The sequence below is a fragment of the Cinclus cinclus genome, chromosome 15 (assembly GCF_963662255.1).
Source record: "Cinclus cinclus chromosome 15, bCinCin1.1, whole genome shotgun sequence".
NCBI lineage: Eukaryota > Metazoa > Chordata > Aves > Passeriformes > Cinclidae > Cinclus > Cinclus cinclus.
The window spans coordinates 1,299,818-1,320,814 of record NC_085060.1 but is presented as its reverse complement, the minus strand read 5'-3'; the positions used below and the strand labels follow the sequence as shown (position 1 = coordinate 1,320,814).

The following is a 20,997-nucleotide window of genomic DNA, read 5'->3' as shown; positions in this document are numbered from 1 at the left end:
TCTAAGCAGAGAAGAAACTCTGTGCTCTCTTTTTCCCTGGATCTTTCATGTGCTTTATAAAATTGGTATTTTCTTCCCCAGAATGAACAACTTGGGGAAGTTTTGGCTGTTTTTTTGACACTGGATCTACCCAGTGATTTCACCGTGGGTTAAAAGCACATGAGCACAGTTACTGCACTTTTTGGTGTTACAGTGGAATGTTTCTACCTTCACTGGAGACTGGGAAGGCTCAAGTAATTTTCAGTTGGCTTTCAAACTTTTCTTTTTATAAAAGAAAACTGGAAAACTTAATGGCAGCACCTAATTGAAACAAGAGCTTGAGAAGAGAGCAGAGCAGCATCCTGAAGAAAGCTGCACAGGGGGATTCTGTGCAGTTCTGCACAGAACAAGGACAGCGGCACAGCTTCCCTGGGGGTGAATCCTCCAAGCCCCCAAGGCCACGCCACAATTTCAGAAATATCCTCAGGCCTTGACCTTGATAAGCAGCACCCTGAGCTTATTGGGAACACTGAGAACAAACTCTTGGCTTTAGCCAACAGCCCTGAAATCTGATTTTTCTTGCCTGAACAACAACCCAAGTGGAACATTTTTGTTGTTGACCTTTCAAAGGAAGATACTGACCCAAGCTGCAGCCAGGCAGGAGAGTGACTCTGAGCAAAGCAACTGTCTATGAACAGGGAGCTCGAGGGGAATTTTTCCCAGGGATACACCTGGACCTGCTCCTTGGGGCTGTGCCAGAGCCAAAGCACTGCTCTCCTGGATCATGGAACACTTTGGATTGCTGAGTTCAGCCTCTAAGGGAGCTCCTGTTGTGCTTACAGGAAATTCAACATAAACCCCTTGTTCAATTCCTTACCTGCTGATTCTCTGCTGTTGGGTTCAAGTGCTGCTACTCATTCTCTGATTGCAGGAAACCTCTATAACCTGAACTCTTGATAATTCCAGGGCTCAGTCTGGCAGGATGCTCCACTCTGAACCTCCTGACTCACCAGAAGAATCTCCCTCACTCCCTTTCATCCTGACCCTTTTCCATCCCCAGCCTCCACAATGGTTGATTTTAGTTTTAGATTGCTTGATTTTCTATTTTAGTTTTTCTCTGTGTGCTTTAACCATTTAATAAGTAACAGAGGGAACCTCGCCAACGAATTTGGTCACACTTTTTTATATCAAACCTGCTTTTGCTGATGCCTCTCCCAAGGATTCTTTGGGTGACCTTCAAACACTCATTTGTGGCACCCAGTCCCTGGGGAGAGAAGTCCTTGTTTCTTCTGTTTCTTCCCAAGTTCATTGCCATAAGATACTGCTCATGAGACAGACAAAACATCCCTAAAGCTCCTGGAATTTGAACATTCCCTAGATCACTCAGCAAGTGATTTCAGCATTTTAGACCCCATTTCAATCCCATCTGTAATTGCTGTCTCATCAATGATTCCAGCTTGGAACAGAGTTACTCTCTTGCTTCAGTTTAACCAAGATCATAAAGTAAGAGAGAAAAATTCCATATCCATGTTCTCCTGTCTTTCCTCATTTCCAATCCTCCCTCTTATCACAAATCCATGTGTTCCAGGCTGGCTCTGGGGCTTGCTTCACTAAAGGAAGTCCATAAAAGCTGGTTCTTCATGAGGTCAGCTTGGAAAGAAGCTGCTGAACTCAGGGGATCAGCAAAAACCCTGGAGAAGCTGCAGCAGAAGAAAACCTCCTCACAAACATTGACTAGAGACAGGACCCAACACCACACTGCAAACTCCAACACAAAACCAGAGTGGCCTGGCTGGACATGGACACAGTTTCAGAGAAGGCACAAGGGGGTTGGTTTTGTGTTACAAATATGCATAGGAGACAAAACATGAATCACTTCTGCTACAAGGCAAGGGTCCATGCAGAGATTCATTCACAGCTAAAAAAGGTTGGGGGGGAGGGGGGGGGGGTTATAATTTGAAGATGGATTGAAATTTTTTCTGGTTTTGAGACGACCTTGGGCCACCACTGAGAACAAAGGGATTTGCATCCTTCCTCCTGCACTCACTGCCCAGCTCCTCATGGAACTGGCAAGATTTCTTCCAGCCTCAAACAGCAGTGCTGGCAGGCAGCCCTAACCCTCAGAAATGCACATGTCCCCACTGAAAGCCAAGTTCCCAGGAATGCCAGGCAGGCTTCTGGCAGCTCTGCATCACCTGAGCTGCAGGAGGTGTCCCCCAGCAGCTGCTCCCCAGCCCTGCACACCCCTACTCACACTCAGCTGCCAATGGGGGCTGCACCAGCTCCCCTGAGCTTTTCCCAGCAGCTCCCAGAGCTCATCCCTGGTGCTGAGCCTGCCCATCCTCCCTGCAGGCTCCGAGATCCTGGGGCTGGGCTGGGCTCTCCTTGTGCTTCTGGTGGCCCAGGGAGGGGCCATTGCTCAGCGCTGGGGCTGCTCCCTCTGCACAGTCCTGAGGAGGAGGTGAGGCTTCGGCAGCAGCAGCTCCTGCCTCGGGCCAGGTGCAGCCTTTGCTGGGCAAGGGGCCATCGAGGACAGGCAGTTTCTGCACAAATAAAAAGGCATAAAAACAAATAATTAATACCTAGATGCCAGAGAGGGACAAAATCCAGGTGTCAGCATGACATTGTTTATTCTCCAGCTCTGAAATCCAGCACTGAAGTAGCTGGACACAAATCCTCAAATGCCTGACACAAACACCAGAAATACCTGGGCACAGATCCTGCCATGTCTGACCAAACATCAGAAATACCTGGGCACAGATCCTGCCATGTCTGACAGGTACATCAGTGTTTAATTAATAAAGCTGAAGTTTTCAGCACTCACATTACCCCAGCAAAGCACTGATATTCTTCTCATTGGTGTCCTTTCAAAAACTCTAATTTAATTTGTTAGGGGGTGTTCTGGTGCTTTCAACACACAGAGCTTTGTCACCGAGCCCCTCATTTTTACCCAGCTGGTTGCAACAACTCTTGAATACCAATATATTTAATCTCATCAACCTTTCCACCCCCCCCCAGGGGATGTGAATTCCCCTGTGCCTCACGTTTTGCAGCTGGGATGCGTTGTCCTCCAGTGTCACCTTCTGGCTGGTGCAGCTGAGCAGCTGATCCAGCACACACTGCTTGGGGTGCATGCCCTTGTCAAAGCGGTTGTACATCCCACACCAGAACCTCAAAAGCAGGCAGAACATGGGAATTAGGGGCTCAGTTGGACATTATTGCCAAGAAACAGATGTTGGTTAGCATTTTTAATAAATTGAGATTAGGATTTTTTTAAAACCTGCCAGGGCCTTGGATTATTAAATTGATTCAGTAGCAATGGACAACTTTTCTTCAAGTGAAAAAAAAAAAAAAACAGTAAATATTAGAAGAGGATGAAAATATTTTTTTTTTTTAAATAGCAGATTTATTGGAAGCTTGGGAAGTTTATCTTCCACTCCTTGGTTTGCTAAACCTCCCAACTTCCATTTGCACACACAGCACTTAAAATCCCATTTTCATGCTCCTCTCTCTCAGCAGGTCTCAGGAGTGAGGCAGAAACAAAGCCTGGGAAAAAACCCTGAACTGGGCACCAAAATTCCTGCTTGAAAGACTTCCTCAATATACATGAAAAAGGAGGAAAAGAGGAACTTTTTCAAACACTTCAGTGTGACAGAGCAAGCAGTCAGGGGGTGTCTGTGGCTCTGTCTGAAGTTCTGCTTTTCCTTGCCTTTCCCCACCCTCTTTTCTCAACACCAAATTTAAAATATTATTTTAAATGACAGCATCTGAATTCATTTTCCCTTTGCACTGTTCCTCTTAGTTTATGCCTGAGGAATGGAGGGGAAAGGTAAAACAAGCCAAGCTAATCAGTGCAAATTTATTTGATTTAACCTGAGTTATCAATGAAAGAAACGTCCCCCCTCCTTCCCCTTCTTAACTGAGCCACTTACTGGAAACTGAAAGGTAGAGTGTTTGGTTGAAGCTCTTTGTAAGCTGTAAAGCCTCTGTACAAAGGATTTCTCAACTCCTGCTTCCTCTGCAAGAGGAAAGGCCACAGGGAATGGGTCTTCTCAAAGATTCTGGCAAGTACAAAGAACATCTTTTCACTAAAAAAAAGCAGCAAGTGGATTAACAACTGCAGATCTTGTGAGTAGAATTAGATTAAGGGAGCTAAGAATTGTTTTAGATAGCTTGATTTTCTATTTTAGTTTTTCTCTGTGTGCTTTAACCACTTAATAAGTAACAGAGGGAACCTTGCCAACGAATTTGGTCACACTTTTTTATATCAAACCTGCTTTTGCTGATGCCTCTCCCAAGGATTCTTTGGGTGACCTTCAAACACTCATTTGTAGCACCCAGTCCCTGGGGAGAGAAGTCCTTGTTTCTTCTGTTTCTTCCCAAATGAAGATTGATTGATCTCTGATTGATTTCATAAGCACAGGATATTAAAATGGAAACTCTCCTGTCCAGAGGGATATCTGGAAGTTATTCTTGTGCTCCAAACTAAAACATCTTTTTTTGGGACATCATTCATATTCTTTTCTCCCCTTGGTTAAGGGTAACATTACCTGGATAAATGTTATGTTCCACAATCTCCAATTCCATAAAACACACCCACCCCACCACTTTTTCAGATATTCCAAGGGATTTGTGGCCTGCTGGCTCCAGGAACCCCCAGCTCACCTGAGCTCCTCTCTCTCCCTGTGGCAGGTGCCCAGGAAGTTGCCAAACTGGCAGGAGTACACGTGGTCATGGATCTCCAGCAGGAAGCGCTCGCTGAACTCGAAGGAGCAGGGGAACTGCTGCATCAGCTGCCACACACACTCCACAAACTGTGTGAACACAGGGGACACCTCTTTGGGGTCCCCATCCAGGTGGCCACACCTAGAGAGGTGCAAAAAAGCAGAATAAATCCTCTGTTACCCACCAGACAACGTGTCTTTGCCATCAGTTTGCTGCCAGGTCAAGTTTATGCTTTGAACTTGGGGAAGTGGCTGAGATCCTCTCCCAGGAGATGCTGCAGGAGAATTCCCAGGCCTGGCTGGATGGGAAAGGCTGCCCAGAGTGGTGTCACCATCCCTGGAAGTGTTCAGGAGATGTGTGGATGTGGCACATGGGGACATGGACTGGTGCTGGGTGATGGCTGAACTTCACGATATTGGAAGTCTTTTCCAACCCTCATGGTTCTGTGATTCCATGATTAGCACTCAAAGAACAGAATTTTGCAGGTAGGAAAAGACCCAGAATTCAAACCATGATTTTGTAAAGCAATAAAAACATAGTGATGAAATAACAGCATTAGAACACCCTGGCTCTACGTCACCAATGCCAACATTTTCCCAATGTTTTCTCCTTTCCATTTCAGTTTTTCATGGGATCCCTTAAACCTGCAGACAGTTTTGGTTTCACTCCCCCCAGGGAAATGTGTTCCTCTCACCTGTGTGAGAACTTGTGGCCCATTGCAATCCATTCTTTTTCTATCAGGACCTGCAGGTTCAAAACAGGCATTAAGAAAAGAGCATTAGTTTGGTTAAAAAAGAAAAATGAAGCCTTTGATGTTAAAGCCTGAAAAAGCTGACAACCTGCTGACCCTGTTGCTATAAACATATCCCCAGAAATCAATGGGAACAGGAATTGTGATCTATAGATTATCCAGTTACCAAGGCAATGGGCCTGCTGGAATCAGAACTCATTTGAAAACTATCATTTTGAGGGAGTTTCTAAGTTGTTAAAATCATAATACATAAATATATTGAGCTCAAATAATTCACAGCTTAATATTACACTGTGCTATTCAATTTGGAAAAGAGTGTTGTGATACTCAGCAAAATAAATCAGCAACTGGAGTTCAACAAATGTTGAACAGACAAAAAGAAATCTGTGAAGTACAGCTGCATAACGAGGAGTTCAGGATGAAATCAGACCAACTGTGAGGCATTTTTTAAATAGATGCCTGTAGGTATAGAAAATAAGACCTGTTATAATGTGTTTTCCACACAGATAAATAAGATTAAATACCCTGATTTCCTTACAGATGTCTCACAAGGAACTTCATGGCTGAGGCTGCATCCATCATTACTTTCCTGGATCGTATCTAAAGATAATTCCTGCTGTCATCATCCAGATTAAGAGGAGGAAGGGTGAATAAACTCACGATAGAGTTCTTAAAGAACTTCATTTAAATTGCTTTTTGAGTGTTTCCATTCCTTGCACTGCTGATGAATTCCTTTAGGAATAACCCCATGTCAGGGGCTTGTCCCTACAAACCATGAGGACAGACAGGGATGTGTCTGTGTCACTGTTCCAGTTCTCAGTTCATGCAGGAATGTTCAGAGACAAAGCCCAGGCAGATGTTTCATGTGCTGATGGAATCTTCACTGTTAAAGGACTGCAGTATAATCCAGAAACAATAAAATCAGCATGGAATGCAGTCCTGGCACTGGAAAAGGCAAGATCTGCATTGTTCTGATTTCGGGGATGCTCTCCTGAGACTGAGCAGCTCTTCAGGTATTTAACAAGAGATGAGTGGAAAGAAACATCACAGACTGCCCTGAATTCATACAGGGATGGCTGCAAATTAAGAAAAAAGCCTGCACTAGAAGCAAACAGCCAAATTAAAATGAAATGGCTTTGAAAAAGATGTGAAATGATGCAGATTTGACTGATGGACAGAGGACAGGGCTAAGTTCACCCAATTTCAAATCCCAGCAGATAAGAGACCTGCAGCACAAACTCCTCCAACACTTTTTTGGTGGATTGCTGCCAGAGCTGCATCCTTTGGCAAAATCTCTCATTAGTGGCTGCCACACAGACATGGCAGGAAACAAGAATTTGGGAATTATCCATCAGCTGCTGCCAGGCTGCTCACAGCAACTCCAGCTCCTTACAGAACCCAAACTGCTTTATGCAGGTGCCAGGGAACGACCTGAGCCCTTCCTCAGATCCTGCTGGCACTGCAAGTGCAGCATGTCCTTACCATGAAGCCTTTGAAGGTCCTGTAGAAGGGGTCCAGGAGCAGGCTGGCCAGGGAGCAGACCTGGGCCGTGCGGTCCCAGCCGTCGGAGCAGTGCACCAGCACGCTGGCCCTCTCCTCCCTCACAGCCTGCCAGGGACACAGCACACAGCTCAGGGAAATGCTGGCCCTCAGCTGCATCACCCCAAAACCCCGGGTCAGTGGTGCTCATCCATCCTCTGGTCTGTGGAAATGCACCGGTCCATCAAGAAAAGCCCCAGTTAGAGCAAAGTGCTGGTGAAAATCAGCCCCTGTGATCTCTGGAAGGCCAAGGATTCCCAGGCTCTTCCTCTGAGGAAAAAATTCGGTGAGTAAAAAATAGCTGGACACCCAGGGATTAGAAGTTGGTCCCAATTCCCTCCCACCCCACCACCTTTTGTCACTTAGGGCAGGAGGGAAACACAAAAGTTCCTTGCTTGTGATGTGGGCAGACTGTGAGAGACAGCTAACATGAATTACTCACTCCTCTCACCACACTTCCTGCACACCCTTTACTGCTCCTGAGTAACTTCCTTCCTTCTGCCTGACCTGCAAAGCCACCAGCTCTACAGAAATGAGGACTGTGTTGAATAATCAAAGTTAGTGTCCACATCACATCAGACCAGGAGAAAATTTTACTGGTGAAAACAACCCCTCAATTAAAGCACAGCAGTGGATGAGTAATGAGCACAGGATTAGGAACTGTTTGCACTGCTATATAGAAAGGTTTATAAAGGTCATTGATTCCCATTTTGTGGTGTTATGTTCCAAATGAGTTCTAATAAAGCCCTGTTACAATACAGGACACAGAACCTGCATTTGTACCTGCACGACCCAACATTTTTAGAGAGATTAAGCCAACCTGAACAACACCTTCCCCGAGGAGCTACCTTCCTGAGCTTGCAGCAGTCCCCAACACACCAGGAGGGATTCTGGAATGCAGCTGGAGCTGGAGAGCAGCTTTACCTTGGCCAGGAAGACACCTGCATCCATCACAGCCTTGATGTGCCGTAACCAGCCCGAGTTCTCCAGCCCCGTCAGGAAATCACTCATGGAGGGAGACTTCATCTCACACACTGGGAGCAGACACAGACAATCAGAACAGCATCCCCTGCACCTCCTCCTCATCATCATCTCTCTCAAAATTTTCAGTGCTTGCAGCAATATTCTGTCTAAAGGACACGCTAGTGGTTGTGTAGTTAAAATTCTTAATTAAAAAAAAAAAAAAAAAAAATCGCTGGTTTTGTGAGAAATTGAGGCTCTGGAAATCTCCTCCTGCTCTTTGTTTAAAGGGTAACTCATTATTTATTCAGCTGTGTTTTTTCCAGCAGTGAGCTAAACCACCATCACATCTACAACCACTCACTCACCTCCCAAAGATCTGAAGTTATTTCTCTCTAATTTAGAGAGAAAAATAACAAGTCTAACCTTGAAGGCAACTCAGCTGCTCTAATGAAACCCAGCACAGAGAACACTTAAGAGTAATAAAGCTCAGAACAGTCCATAAAACCCAGTGAATGAGATTTTATCACTGCTGGAGAAGAACACAGGAGAAAACAAGTTTTTATTCTGCCTCTTCTCCCACCACAAAATTAATCTACCAGGAAGAGGCAACTGAGGACTAAGAGCTGTGATCAAGCCACTCTTTTGGGTGGGAACAGCCCCATTTTTGTCCAAGCTCTCACCACAGATCCTGCAGGGCCACCTGGGAGCATCAACTACCCAGCTATTTTGAAAAACAAGCAAACAAACAAAAAACAAAAACAAAAAAAACCCAAAACAACAACAAAAAAAAAAACCCCACAACAACAAAAACCAAAACCAAAGAGCGTTATGATGGTTACTAGAATATTAAACTCCTGTTTTGGATGACAGCACTTGAACTGAAAAATTCTCCAAGATTCTAGTGGTGAAATTCTGGGCCTCACAACCCTCTTGATCCCCACTGCTCAGGTGATTCTTTTTGCCCTGCTTTGCATTCTGTGATCACAGTGAGCTTAATTACTCTGCATTTTCATATATTTATGTATTCAAACATGAATTTAGTAAGTTTTAAAGAAGTTTGGCTGAAAGGAATTAGAAATAAATTAAAAGTTAGAACAAAGCATGTATGAGACTCAGGTCTTTGAGAGATCATGCCAAAATTGTATTTCAACTCAGAAATACTGTTAATATTCCAAATATAGCAAACCCCAAAAAGCATTTCTGAACAACCTCTGTTGGTTTTCTTTCATGAAGCAATCATGACTCTGTCTTAGCTGTAAAATGTAATATTTCTTTAACCTTTTTGTATTAGTCTGACACATTCATTAAGGAATGTTTTTAATATTAGCTGCTATTTTTGAATCACCATAGAACCAAGCACAAGAACAAAGAAAATGTCAAGCAGGAAAGCATTTTAACACTTGAATGCAGCAAATAAAGCAAGATGCTGACTTTGCTGCCATCAGAGCACGTTTGTGCAGGGAACATTTGGATATTCAGCAGGAGGTTCTGCCCAGAGGGGTGAGAAAGACAAACCCCTCCCAGGGCTGCACCCACCTTCCAGCAGTTTCTGCAGGCTGCTCCTCATCACATGGATGTTCTCTATGCCAATGAATTTAAAACGAATGTTTTCATAATTATCTTCATTCTCATAGCCCTTCCCAGCAGCTCTGTTGGCCATGGCATTCAACTGGCAAATTCAAGGAGCAGGAAAGAAAAGAAAAAGAAAATCACAACGAAATTCAGAGAGGCTGTTTTGCAAGTTTTTGTTTTTTGTTTAAATCTCCCAGAAAACGTACTGGACAAAGCTGTTACTCAGCTGTACTTCCCCACCTCCCAGACAGCTCCTTCAGCTGTTTATTAAAATTACTGCAGTTCATTAGTCAGAGGCTCATTAAAACCCTGCTTAGGGTAGTATAAACCCCCAGTTTCTGCCATCAGAGACACTAAACCCTAACTGTGACTTTACCTAAGGAAATTCAGAAACAGGCACAGGAAAGCAGAACTAGGAAAGCCAGTTTTAACATTTTTACATACATGGTGGTATAGAAAGAGTAAGGGAATTCCCAGTTTTCACAGACATATATGCACAGAGGAAATAAAGCCACCTGAGGGAAACACAGAAACATTCAGGTTGAGCAGAACAGAGCAACTGCAGGAGAGAAGAAGAAAAGAAGCCAGCTGCTCCAATAATCCCCCAAAGCAGTTCACGAGCTACCAGGACATCTTTGGTGGGGACAGAAAACAGAGCAGCTCAAGCCCCCCTTATCAATTTGGGCAGCTTTTGGGAGAGGAGAGTCAGATATGGTGCAGAGACCTTTGGAAGTGTAAAATAACCCCAGTGCTTCAGTTCTGCCACAGTGGGACAGGTTGGCTCAGAAGGAGAAGTGTCAGCAGTAATAAATTCTCCCCTTGTCACCAAATGCTTTAGCACAAATTGCCACCAGTGATGGATTTCAGTGGCACACCTCTGTACCAAAAGAAATGCACGTTATCACAGCAGAACAGGGGATCTCTAGGAAATGTCACACCAAAAGGCAAAATACACACTGCAGCAAGATGTGAAACTCTCTCCTTTCCCCAAAATGACTTTTCCTTTCTTGCCCTTGCACAGTTGAACCAAACCTGTAGTTGACATAAAATAACTGCAAGATCTGAGCAGTGAAGCAGGTTCTCAGAAAGCTCCATTTTCAAATAATCCAAGCAATTTAAATCTTTGCATTTAAATAATTGTGTGCCATGAAAACTCTTGTATTCTAATTGGCTCCTAGCAACACTCCTAATCCATATGATTACAACAGAATCATTGAAATTTCTAAACTCAGCTCCTCAAGATGACAGTCATTAAATTTTTCATTTTGCAAATATCTCCTCTCAAATAAACTCTCAAGTTCTAGCCCCAGAGAGTGGGGCTGAGTTGTATTAAGCTCCATCATGAGTGCTATTTTTAAAAGGAAAGAAAAAAACAGGGAGGGATTGCTTTTCACAGCTCCACTTCCTCACAGATCTGCCAGTAAAAGCACTTCAGCCTCGTGGAACTGAATCCTGAGGTTTCTCTCCAACTCCACTTCCAGTTCTCTCCTTTATCCCTCAGGACTCTGCAGGAAAAATGCTTCAAGCCAGGTTCACAACTGCCAATTCCATCCTGAACACAAACCTCAAACCCAGGATACTCCAGGAGGGCAAATCCTTAGGATCACTTCACATTCCAGCTCCATACCCTGAAGCAGGAGCCCCATCCCACATCCCTGCTGCAGGACCGACCCAGAATTGTGACACAGCGAGGTGACAACAGCACTGCTCATTCAGACAAGAGATTTAAAAGCAGCCCAGAGCCCATGGAGGTACCTTTGGCCTCGTGTCTACAACATACATGAAGGGGCAGCCGGGGTTGGCCTCTCGGATGGCCTGGAGCATCTGCTCATCCTCCAGGCAACGAGCACTGAACCCAGCCAGGGGCTGGCTGCAGCGGCACAGGGCAGCCTGAAAAACACACACAGAGAGTCAGAGATCACCACCGTGCCTGAAAAACACACACACAGAGTCAGAGATCACCACCGTGCCTGAAAAACACACACACACAGTCAGAGATCACCACCGTGCCTGAAAAACACACACACAGAGTCAGAGATCACCACCGTGCCTGAAAAACACACACACACAGAGTCAGAGATCACCACCGTGCCTGAAAAACACACACACACAGAGTCAGAGATCACCACCGTGCCTGAAAAACACACACACACAGAGTCAGAGATCACCACCGTGCCTGAAAAACACACACACAGAGTCAGAGATCACCACCGTGCCTGAAAAACACACAGAGAGTCACAGCCACCACTGGTGTCACTGCCCTTCCTCCTGCCCCAAAGCCCTGGGAGTCACAGGTTAGCTGTGTGCTCCTGCTATGGTGGGCACACACTGGGCTGTTTCACAAAGAAACAGCTTTGGGGAACTTGGAGTAGTGAGGGTGAGGAGGCTCAACCTGCTCTGCCTGATGTCAGCAGTTCATGGAATCCCATAATGGCTGGGTTGAAAGGATCTTAAAAATATCTCATTTCATCCACTGCAGTGGGCAGGGACACCTTCTACTTACACCTTCCACTGTCCCCAGGTGCTCCAGCCTGGCCTTAGACACTCTCAGGGATCATGGGGCACCCCCAGCTTCTCTGTGCCAAGGCCTCCCCACCCTCCCAGGAAACAATTCCTTTCAATATCCCATCCATATCCCAGCCCTACGGCAGTTTAAAACCATTCCCACTTGCTCTGTCACAATATTCCCATATAAAAGTCCCTCTCCCTCCTTTCCCTGAGCCTCCTGAAGTTACTGCAAGGCAGCAATTTCTCATGTTTGCCATTTGGTTTCTATTTCCCAACCGTTCTTTCGAGTTTTCCTTATCAGTTGTTGCTGTTGCACATTCAGAGCAGCACTGGGTGTATTTTAAGGAAATTTCATTTGTTTCCAGCACAACTCCAGGCAGTGCCCAGGTCAAGGCACGCTTCCTCAGGAAAACAACAATTTGGCTGAGACTGAATTTTCCTAACATCAGCATCTAAAACACTGCTGAGGCAGCAAAGTTACAAATTTACATTCTGGTCTTCAGTGGAAAGAAAAATGAAATCTTGACTTATTCTGAACTAGTAGGGATTTATTTCAGGGTGGTTCCTCCTCTTCAATACTAAGAAAATCCAGATAAGTCAACATATAACTTGATAAAACATTATTCAATATAGCTAAAGAGGAGATTAAAAAAGCCCAGATCAGAAGGAATTTCTGAAAGCTGATTAAGAAAAAATTCCCAACAGGAAGCTTGGAAAGTCTGTGCTTTTGGCAGAGCTCTGGACGCATTCCAAGTGTTTGCCTTTAGCTCATTCTGTGCCTCAAAATGAAAGCCATTAACAGAAGCACAGTTCTCAAAGGCTTCAAATCTAATAATTATCTTATTCTTTCCTTTCATTAGGAGGGAACTGGACCAAAAAAGAGAACCCTCATTGCCCCCCAGGCAGCAGGCAGTGAAGCACTAACATTGTTTTCCTTGTCTAAGTAAGAAAGCACCGGAATCCGCCCTCGGCTCCTGAACCTGGAACTTCCCATCACCACGGCCTTGGTGGCAGCTCGAGGCACCACGATCTCAGGAGGGTATGTGCTGCAAACCTGAGGGAGAACAGAGGGGAAAAAAAAAACAAAAAACAACACAACAGATATTGCTCCCGAGCACTTCAAAATTCATGAAAAGTTCAGCTTTAGCTTACAGGGTTTTGAGATATTGAGGAAAACAATGCAGGAAACAACTGACTCCACAGCTGAACCTAAAAACCTAAAACTGGACTGCACAGTGCAGATTGAAAGAAGTTCTTTACATGCAGAAATCTGACGGAAGTTTCTAATTTAGATTTAATTGGGCTCAAAGGGACATTAAAGCCATCCCACCCCTTGCCATGGGCAGGGACACCCTCCACTATCCCAGGGTGCTCCAAATCCCCAAGGTCCAAGCTGGCCTTGGGCACTTCCAGGGATCCAGGGGCAGCCACAGCTTCTCTGGGAATTCTATTTCAGGGCCTCACAGCCACAAATTACTTTCCACAAAAGAACAATTAATTCTACTTAAAAAGTTCTCTCTAAATGCTACGCAACTGGAAAGGCACTTCCAGCACCCAGGTGGAATCCTCAGAGAGCAGCTTCATCCCTTTCCTCAAACAAGCCCAGTCTTTGCACCATGGCCTTCCCTGATAAGCTGCTCTCCAAGCCTGGCTTTACATCAGGCTTGACAATTCTAAAACACAGGCTGGAAACTGTGAGGAAACTAAAGCACCTGAGAGTTCCAGTGCAGCAAGCAGAGTCTCTGAGTGATTAATGATTTGAGATGGCCATGCCCAGGTGCCCTCAGCAGCTACTGGAAACAGCATCTCTCACATCAGAGCTCAACTCAGGCCTCCTCAGGCTGCGGGTAAAACTGGCAGTCACTTCTGACAGCACAGGCTTGTATTTCTTCAGCCCAGAGCCTCAAGTAAAGGAAGTTACCAGGGAAAGGGATTCAGGGTTATGAATAGCATTGGTGTCTTCCTTGGAGTTGCTTGCCTTGCTTTTCAACAGCCAGGTCTGCCTGAGCACAGCCCCAGAGGAAAGAAAAAGGGAAATAATGTGGAGCAGGATTTTGAACAAGCTTGCTGACAAATGCTTTTGTTTCATGCTGTTTAGATCCAAGTTGGCCTTTCAGGGAAAATAACAGCAGCAGGCAGTTCATACTGAAATGACAGAGGGTCCTTAGGTAGCAGAAGATCCAACTGAGAAAGCACAAAAAGGTAGTTTTTCCTTTTCCTCTGCTGTTTATCCCTTCCTTCCCTAATCCCTCTCCACTCTGCCTCACTGCCTACCAATCCTAACTGCTGCCGATTCCTTCACTCCTCCACATCTGCCACCAGCCAGGTGGGACAGGCTTTGGAAATACCAAAAGCAGCTCAGGGTACTTGAGGCTTTGCCTAACAGATGGGTTGACATTTCTGCAGAAAAACAAAGCTCTGCTCCCTTGCCAAGGGGATCAAAGACAACAAGATGCTCTGCAGCTCTCCTGGAGCATCATTATCCGCAACTCCCCATCAAGATGATGTGCTTTGACTCAAACCAAGAGAGCTCCTTCCTCCCCAGAGGCAGCAGCAGGGTTGTCATTAATAACAAGGAGATCGAGCATGAAATGGCTCCTTTGGGCAGGAATTACCTCATAGTCTTTATTAATATCTGTTATTTCCCAGGAGTCGTTGGGAATTCCCATGCGCTGGTAATCCAGTCTCAAATCAATCAGTTTCCATCCCATCTCCCGGCTCTCTTTGGACATTTTAGGATTGTAAGAGAAAGCATAAAGTTCTTCAGGTTTCACTTGGAAGGAGAAAGAAAAAATATTAGCAAGTTAGAGATGTAAAAACATCCAAGGAGGCCAAAACTTCTAGAAATCAATGACTGAGTGCTAGACAGGAATTTCCCAAGTATTGAAGAGTTCTCAGCCTTTTACAGATTTTTGGTTGGGATAGTACCAAATGCTGAAATTCATCCTGAAATCCTCAGGAACTTCCAATACTCACTTCCCAAATGCAGGGAGCTACATTAATTCTAACAAAGTGTTTTAGCCCAAGCTGGAAGAAGTAACTTCTCCTAAACAAATTATTCCCTCCTGAATTCACTGCAGTTAAGATTGTTAGATGGGTTTTATATCATAACCATAAACCCACATATGAAAACATGGATTAAAAAAAAAAAAAATCTGTTTTCTGTGGAGAGTTCATACAACAGTTCCTGCACACCTGTAAGGTCACTGCTCAAAAACAAATTCTGAGACTGGAAAATTTGGGGGATGTCTGGAATATTGCTGTCAGCCCAACAAAGGCTTTAGGCTGGCTCTGACAAGTATCCATTTGCCATCCCAACCTCCTTCTCTCTCTTCACCAAGTGCAAATCCAACCAATAACTCATCCAGCTGATTCCCAAGGCAGCTCCAGAGACAGAGGGGAACCTGTCAGAGGCTGATAAAGCAGCTGGGTACTGAGCAGGTAACCCAGAGCTGTCCATCACACGTGTGCAAGGCATCAATAATGATGTGCTCTGCCCAAAATCCATGAAGGGAGCACACTCAGACATCTTAAAACAACAAAAATGCACTGTTACAATCCAGAAGCAGAAGAAAAGAAAGAGCTACAGCATTTACACAGCTAAGTAGAGACCAAAGGAAACTGGTGTGAGCCCCTGCAGTGACACCTCCCACACTTCAGGCACTACCCAAACCTCTAATTTTCACACCTCAAAGAGCAGTGACAGATTTTAAAAGTAACACCACAAACCTGCCAGCTACAGCATCAGAGGCAGAATCTGAGAACTAAGAAAACTCTGAAGAGCACAAGGGGGATGCTGGCAATACACAGGCCTTAATATCAATTTTAAAAAAAAATCTTAAACTGGGCAAAGCCCATTTCTCCTACAAGATTTCCAGCCTAGCAAGAAGCTGCCAGATACCATTAATTCCCCTTCCTCAGCCTGGTGACACCATCAGAAATTGCAGCTACAAGTGACATCCTTGTAATAATAAGACAACTCCAAATACTGGTTCCAGCACCCCAAAAGCAGAGGCTGCCAGAGGCAGAAGCCAGGTGGGAGCTCAGTGGAATGCTGTCCTGCAAGAAAAGCCTGAAGACTCATCCCTGCTGGAATAAAAAGCTAGAGTTCGAAGAGAGCACAGGCTTTTGAGGGTGTCTGGTTCACACTTTAAGGGTGACTCCAAGCTCAGGGCAGGGTGAAGCACAGGCTTTCACAAATGAGCAAACACTACAGAGCAGTGACCACGCTGCTGGAAATACAGCAAAGATGCCACTCTGTGGGATTTGGGAATTGTGGGAGCGCCTGGATCAGCTGGAAAGGGCAGAACTGCACACAGCTGGGTGACACAAGGGACTGACAGGAACCAGATTTGGGATATGGACTTTGCACAGCTCTCCAGAAGTTCCTCATGGGAGACCACATCACTCCCACTGCCAGAGAGCCACAGAATCAAAGAGAGGTTTGGGTTGCAACAGCTCATCCAGTGCCACCCCGGGACACCTCCCACTGTCCCAGGATGCTCCAGCCTGGCCTTGGGCACTGCCAGGGATCCAGGGACAGCCACAGCTGCTCTGGGCACCCTGTGCCAGCCCTGCCCTCCCTCCCAGGGAACAATTCCTGCCCAATATCCCATCTGACCCTGCTCCTTCAGTGTGAATCCATGCCCCCTTCTGTCCTGTCACTCCAGGCTCCTGTAAACAATCTCTCTCCATCTTTCTGGTTGGCTCCCAAGACTGTGTTTAGTTTGGAAGCCAATGTCCTGCTCCACACAGCTCAGCATTGTCCCTGGTGCTGGAAGCTGATCCTGATCCCACTCCCTCCCTCCCAACCCCAACGTGTGGCAGCAGAGCTTTCTCAGGGCTCAGCTTGGAGCACTCCAGAGATTTCCAGGACAGACTGCCAACCCCAGTACCTGGCTGGGAGAGCTTGAGCAGAGAGGTGAACACATCGTGGCAGTCCCTCTCCTGCCCAATCACAAAGTGAGCCACGTGGAAGTTCTTGCAGTGGATGAGCAGGGGGTACCCAGCCGTGGTCAGGGGCAGCTTCTCCACGCTGGAGATGTGGTGGTGCAGGATCTGGAGAAAAGGGAATAAACATCATCTGTCACTGATAAAGCTGAGAGCAGTGCAAGCAGATAGGAAACCTCTGTAATGCAATCAGCTGTTCATGCTTCCTGCAGCTGAGCAGCAGCAAAAAATGAGTTTATTTGTGAGATTTATCAAACATAAACTGCAGCCAAAACCCTGAGAACTAAAGCAGGATTGAAAAAAACACAGATGTACATAAATTACTTTCAGAGGAAGATGTGCAGATCAGTTTACCTGGGGCACTTTGCTTTCCTTTCACCTCCAGATGAAATACATTCTGTCATGCCCATTTCTTCTTAGATTAATAAAACAGGCTTATTACAGTGCTAATTCTGGACTTCTAAAAGCCGCAAATTTACATTTAGTGGTCTTGTACATTGAGTGTGAGATGGGAAGTTACACAAGTTTTTTACATTCCTTGAACTGACACTAATTCCATGAGTGAACTCCATCAAGTCATATCACCATTGTGCTCATTTCCTTCTGAACCAGCTGTTTCTAGGAAGCAAAACTCTCTGAAAGATCACTACAGCTCTGGAATTCCCAAACCTTTTCGTTCTGGGAATGAGAGCATTAAGTTCCAGGACAAGTGAGAACAACTTCCCACGCCAGAGGGCAGGGACGGATGGGATACTGGGAAAGAATTCCTGGCTGTGAGGGTGGGCAGGCCCTGGCACAGGGGCCCCAGAACAGCTGTGGCTGTCCCTGGGTCCCTGGCAGTGCCCAAGGCCAGGATAGAGCAGTCTGGGACAGTGGAAGGCATCCCTGCCATGGCAGGGGTGGAATGGGACAATCCTTCAGGTGCCTCCCCATCCAATCCATGCTGTGAGCTGAAGCAGCTTTCCCAGGGCTGTTTCCAGCCCACCATACCCATGTTTCCTTCCTGACTTCAGCAGAGGCATCCACGTAGATCAGGTGTGTGGCTGTCAGGTACAGCGTCCCGCTCGCTGCCTTCCTGTTGGCGTAGCGATCCAACAACTTCACGTTTTCCACCTGCAGCAGGAACACGGTGGGGAAACAGCAGACAATCTCAGGATTGCTGAGGCTGGAAAAGCCCTCCAGGGTCATCGAGTCCAGCCTGTGCCCAATTCCCACCCTGTCATCCAGCCCATGACCAGCTGCTCTGACCCACCCAAGGACGGGCACTCCAAACCTCCCTGGCAGCCCTTTCCAAGGTCTCACCACCCTTTCCCTGGAGAAATTCCTTCAAATCCAGCTTTGACAGAAGAACCAGAATTACCTAAGCGCCTGTTGAACTCCGTTCTTTCAACTTCTAATACACAGCTCATGAAGCAAGACAGAAAAATACAGGAATTTAAGTCCCCCCCACCCTTGCAACACCAAGTCAGCCTTACACCATAAACTCAAATTATTTCTCCATGATTTAAAGCCATAAAGGTTAAGCAAACAGCCGTGGTTCAGCACCAGCAAATCCTAACAGGATTACTGGATTTGCAGCCAAGATGACCCCAGTTTGTTACCGCATGAGGCTGCAGAAATAACAAGACAAAGAACTGCAAAGGAAAGACCTGGCTGTGCTCAGGGTGACCAACATGTTGCTCTGAGAGGAACAGCCCTCTCCAGTCTGACTTCCCACTGCTCATTCCCTGTTAGTAGCTACTTCTTGTAACTCACTTCCTGGCCTCCAAGTGTGTTGCATAAACCACACCAAGCTAATTAATAAAAAACAGCTTTAAAGAACATCAGCACAGGCATCATAAAATATGTTACAGCGCTGGATTGATTTTTCTCCTGGCCTATTTGCTGCCTAATAAATGCAGATGGATTTTTTTTTTTTATCCATTAAGCAGAAATAATAGGGGAAAATAACTGGGTGGACAATGAAAACAAATGTTTCAGCAGTAAATGATAGTTTAGCTCTGGGTATTGAATGTATGAGCTTCCTTTATGTCTCAAGTACATCATAGAAAATCTCAGCAAATAAATTGGAGAGCTGAGGCCTGCACTCAGTGTCCTCTTAGCAGTGTTTTTCAGCAGGTATAACTATTAAATATAACAATGCCCTTTTCAGGGCACTACAGGCATGCAGGACCAGCAGAGCACCTCAGAGCAGGGGCTAAGGAGCATCCCCAAACTAACATCCAACAGAATAAAACGAGCAACAATAACCTTCATTGCAGTGAAGGAGAAAATTAAATTATCAACTGCTGCCTGAATAAATGCAATTCCATTTAGTACAGCATCGCCGGAGCTGCCGTTTGACTTAATTCAACAGAAAAAAAAAAAAAAGAAAAAGCACCCTTTGCTTCACTCACAGGTACTGCGAGGAATCTCCACGCTTTGATAGAAACATTCCGGAATCACCCCCAAAGCACCTCGGGCTCTGCCCAACTGAAACCCCTTCCTCACAAAACGCCGGAGCCGCCAACACCGGGGCAGGGCGGCTGTGACCCCCCCATCCCATCCCACTCCGGGAGCCCTGAGGGCTCCGGGGCCGTTCCGAGGCGGGGGAGCGCAGGGAGCGGCGCGGAGGCGCGGGGTGCGCGGTTACCTTGGGGGTGCTGATGTGCTCCATGGCCGCCCGGCCCCGCCGTGAGGGGCGGCCCCGCCGCCATCGGGGCCCGCGCGCCCCGCCCCGCCCCGCCCGTCTCGCGAGAGCCGCGCGCCGCCGCCGCCATCTTGGCTGAGGGAAACGCTGAGGGCAGCGCCGGCCCGGAGCGCGCAGGGTGTGCCCGGAGCCCCCAAAATGTGCCCGGAACCCACAAAATGTGTCCAGAGCTCCCAAAATGTATCCACAGACCCCGCCCGGACCCCATAGGGTGTGCCCAGAGACCCCGAAATGTGCCTAGAGCCCCCAGAATGTGCCCGGAGACCCTGCCCAGAGGCCCCAAAATGTGCTCGGAGCCCCAGGGATTGTTCCTGGAGCCCCCTCATCCTCTGCTCCATCCTAATGCAGTCCCACGATCTCCCCTTGTCTTTTCCCCTCCCAGCGCTGGCGAAGCTCTCAGGGAATATTTCAGGAAAAAAAAAAAAACAACACCTTTTTTCCCCCCCTCAAAGCGTGTGGCCATCAGCTGAGCCGTCTGGATGCAGGCTGACAGCATCCTCGCCTCGAGAAAGGGGTTGGAGGCACATTTATCACTTTAGCACTTGTCACACTTCCCCCAGCTAGTAACACCTGCTCCTTCTGTTTGCCGTGCATTTTAAATTCCAAGCACGATGCTGTGTCTCGTGGGTGCCCATCCCAGATCCTGGGGAACTGCTGGAATTGTTGTGCACTCCTGCAATGAGTGCTGGTGTCTCACAGCCCCAAGGGCAGCAGCTTCCCAGGGGTTTATCCAACCCAAACCTTGGATTGCCAAAAAATGCCCTTCAGGAGCCTCAGAATGTATGGGTTTTAATTGTTGGTGATCTTGTGTTGAACCTGAACAGGTTTTAGTTGTTGGTGATCTTGTGTCAAACCTGAAAATTTACAGGTTTTAATTATTGGTGATCTTGTGTTGAACTTGAACAGGTTTTAATTGTTGGTGATCTTGTGTCAAACCTGAAAATTTACAGGTTTTAATTATTGGTGATCTTGTGTTGAACCTGAACAGGTTTTAATTGTTGGTGATCTTGTGTTGAACCTGAACAGGTTTTAATTGTTGATGATCTTGTGTTGAACCTGAACAGGTTTTAATTGTTGGTGATCTTGTGTTGAACCTGAACAGGTTTTAATTTTTGGTGCTCCTGTGTTGAGCCTGAAAATTGACAGGTTTTAATTGTTGATGATCTTGTGTTGAACCTGAACAGGTTTTAATTGTTGGTGATCTTGTATCCAGCCTGAGAATTTACAGGTTTTAATTGTGCCATAATCAGAATCCCAAAGGGGTTTGGGTTGGAAGGGACATTAAAGCTCATCCCATTCCAATCCCTGCTATGGGCTGGGA

General features: G+C 46.2%; 1 protein-coding gene across 1 annotated transcript; it reads right to left on the bottom strand.

The window, feature by feature from the left end:
- Positions 1-2,294: 2,294 nt before the first annotated feature.
- On the bottom strand, positions 2,295-20,308 carry MTMR8 (myotubularin related protein 8). Its single transcript, XM_062502706.1, is given in 15 exon segments — positions 2,295-2,522; positions 3,024-3,150; positions 3,912-4,040; positions 4,645-4,845; positions 5,399-5,448; positions 6,938-7,063; positions 7,919-8,028; positions 9,494-9,626; positions 11,285-11,419; positions 12,963-13,091; positions 14,653-14,810; positions 16,933-17,095; positions 17,978-18,100; positions 20,107-20,158; positions 20,160-20,308. Coding segments are annotated over 15 exon segments (1,908 nt in total). The 5' UTR covers positions 20,204-20,308.
- Between the last annotated feature and the right edge of the window lie 689 nt (positions 20,309-20,997).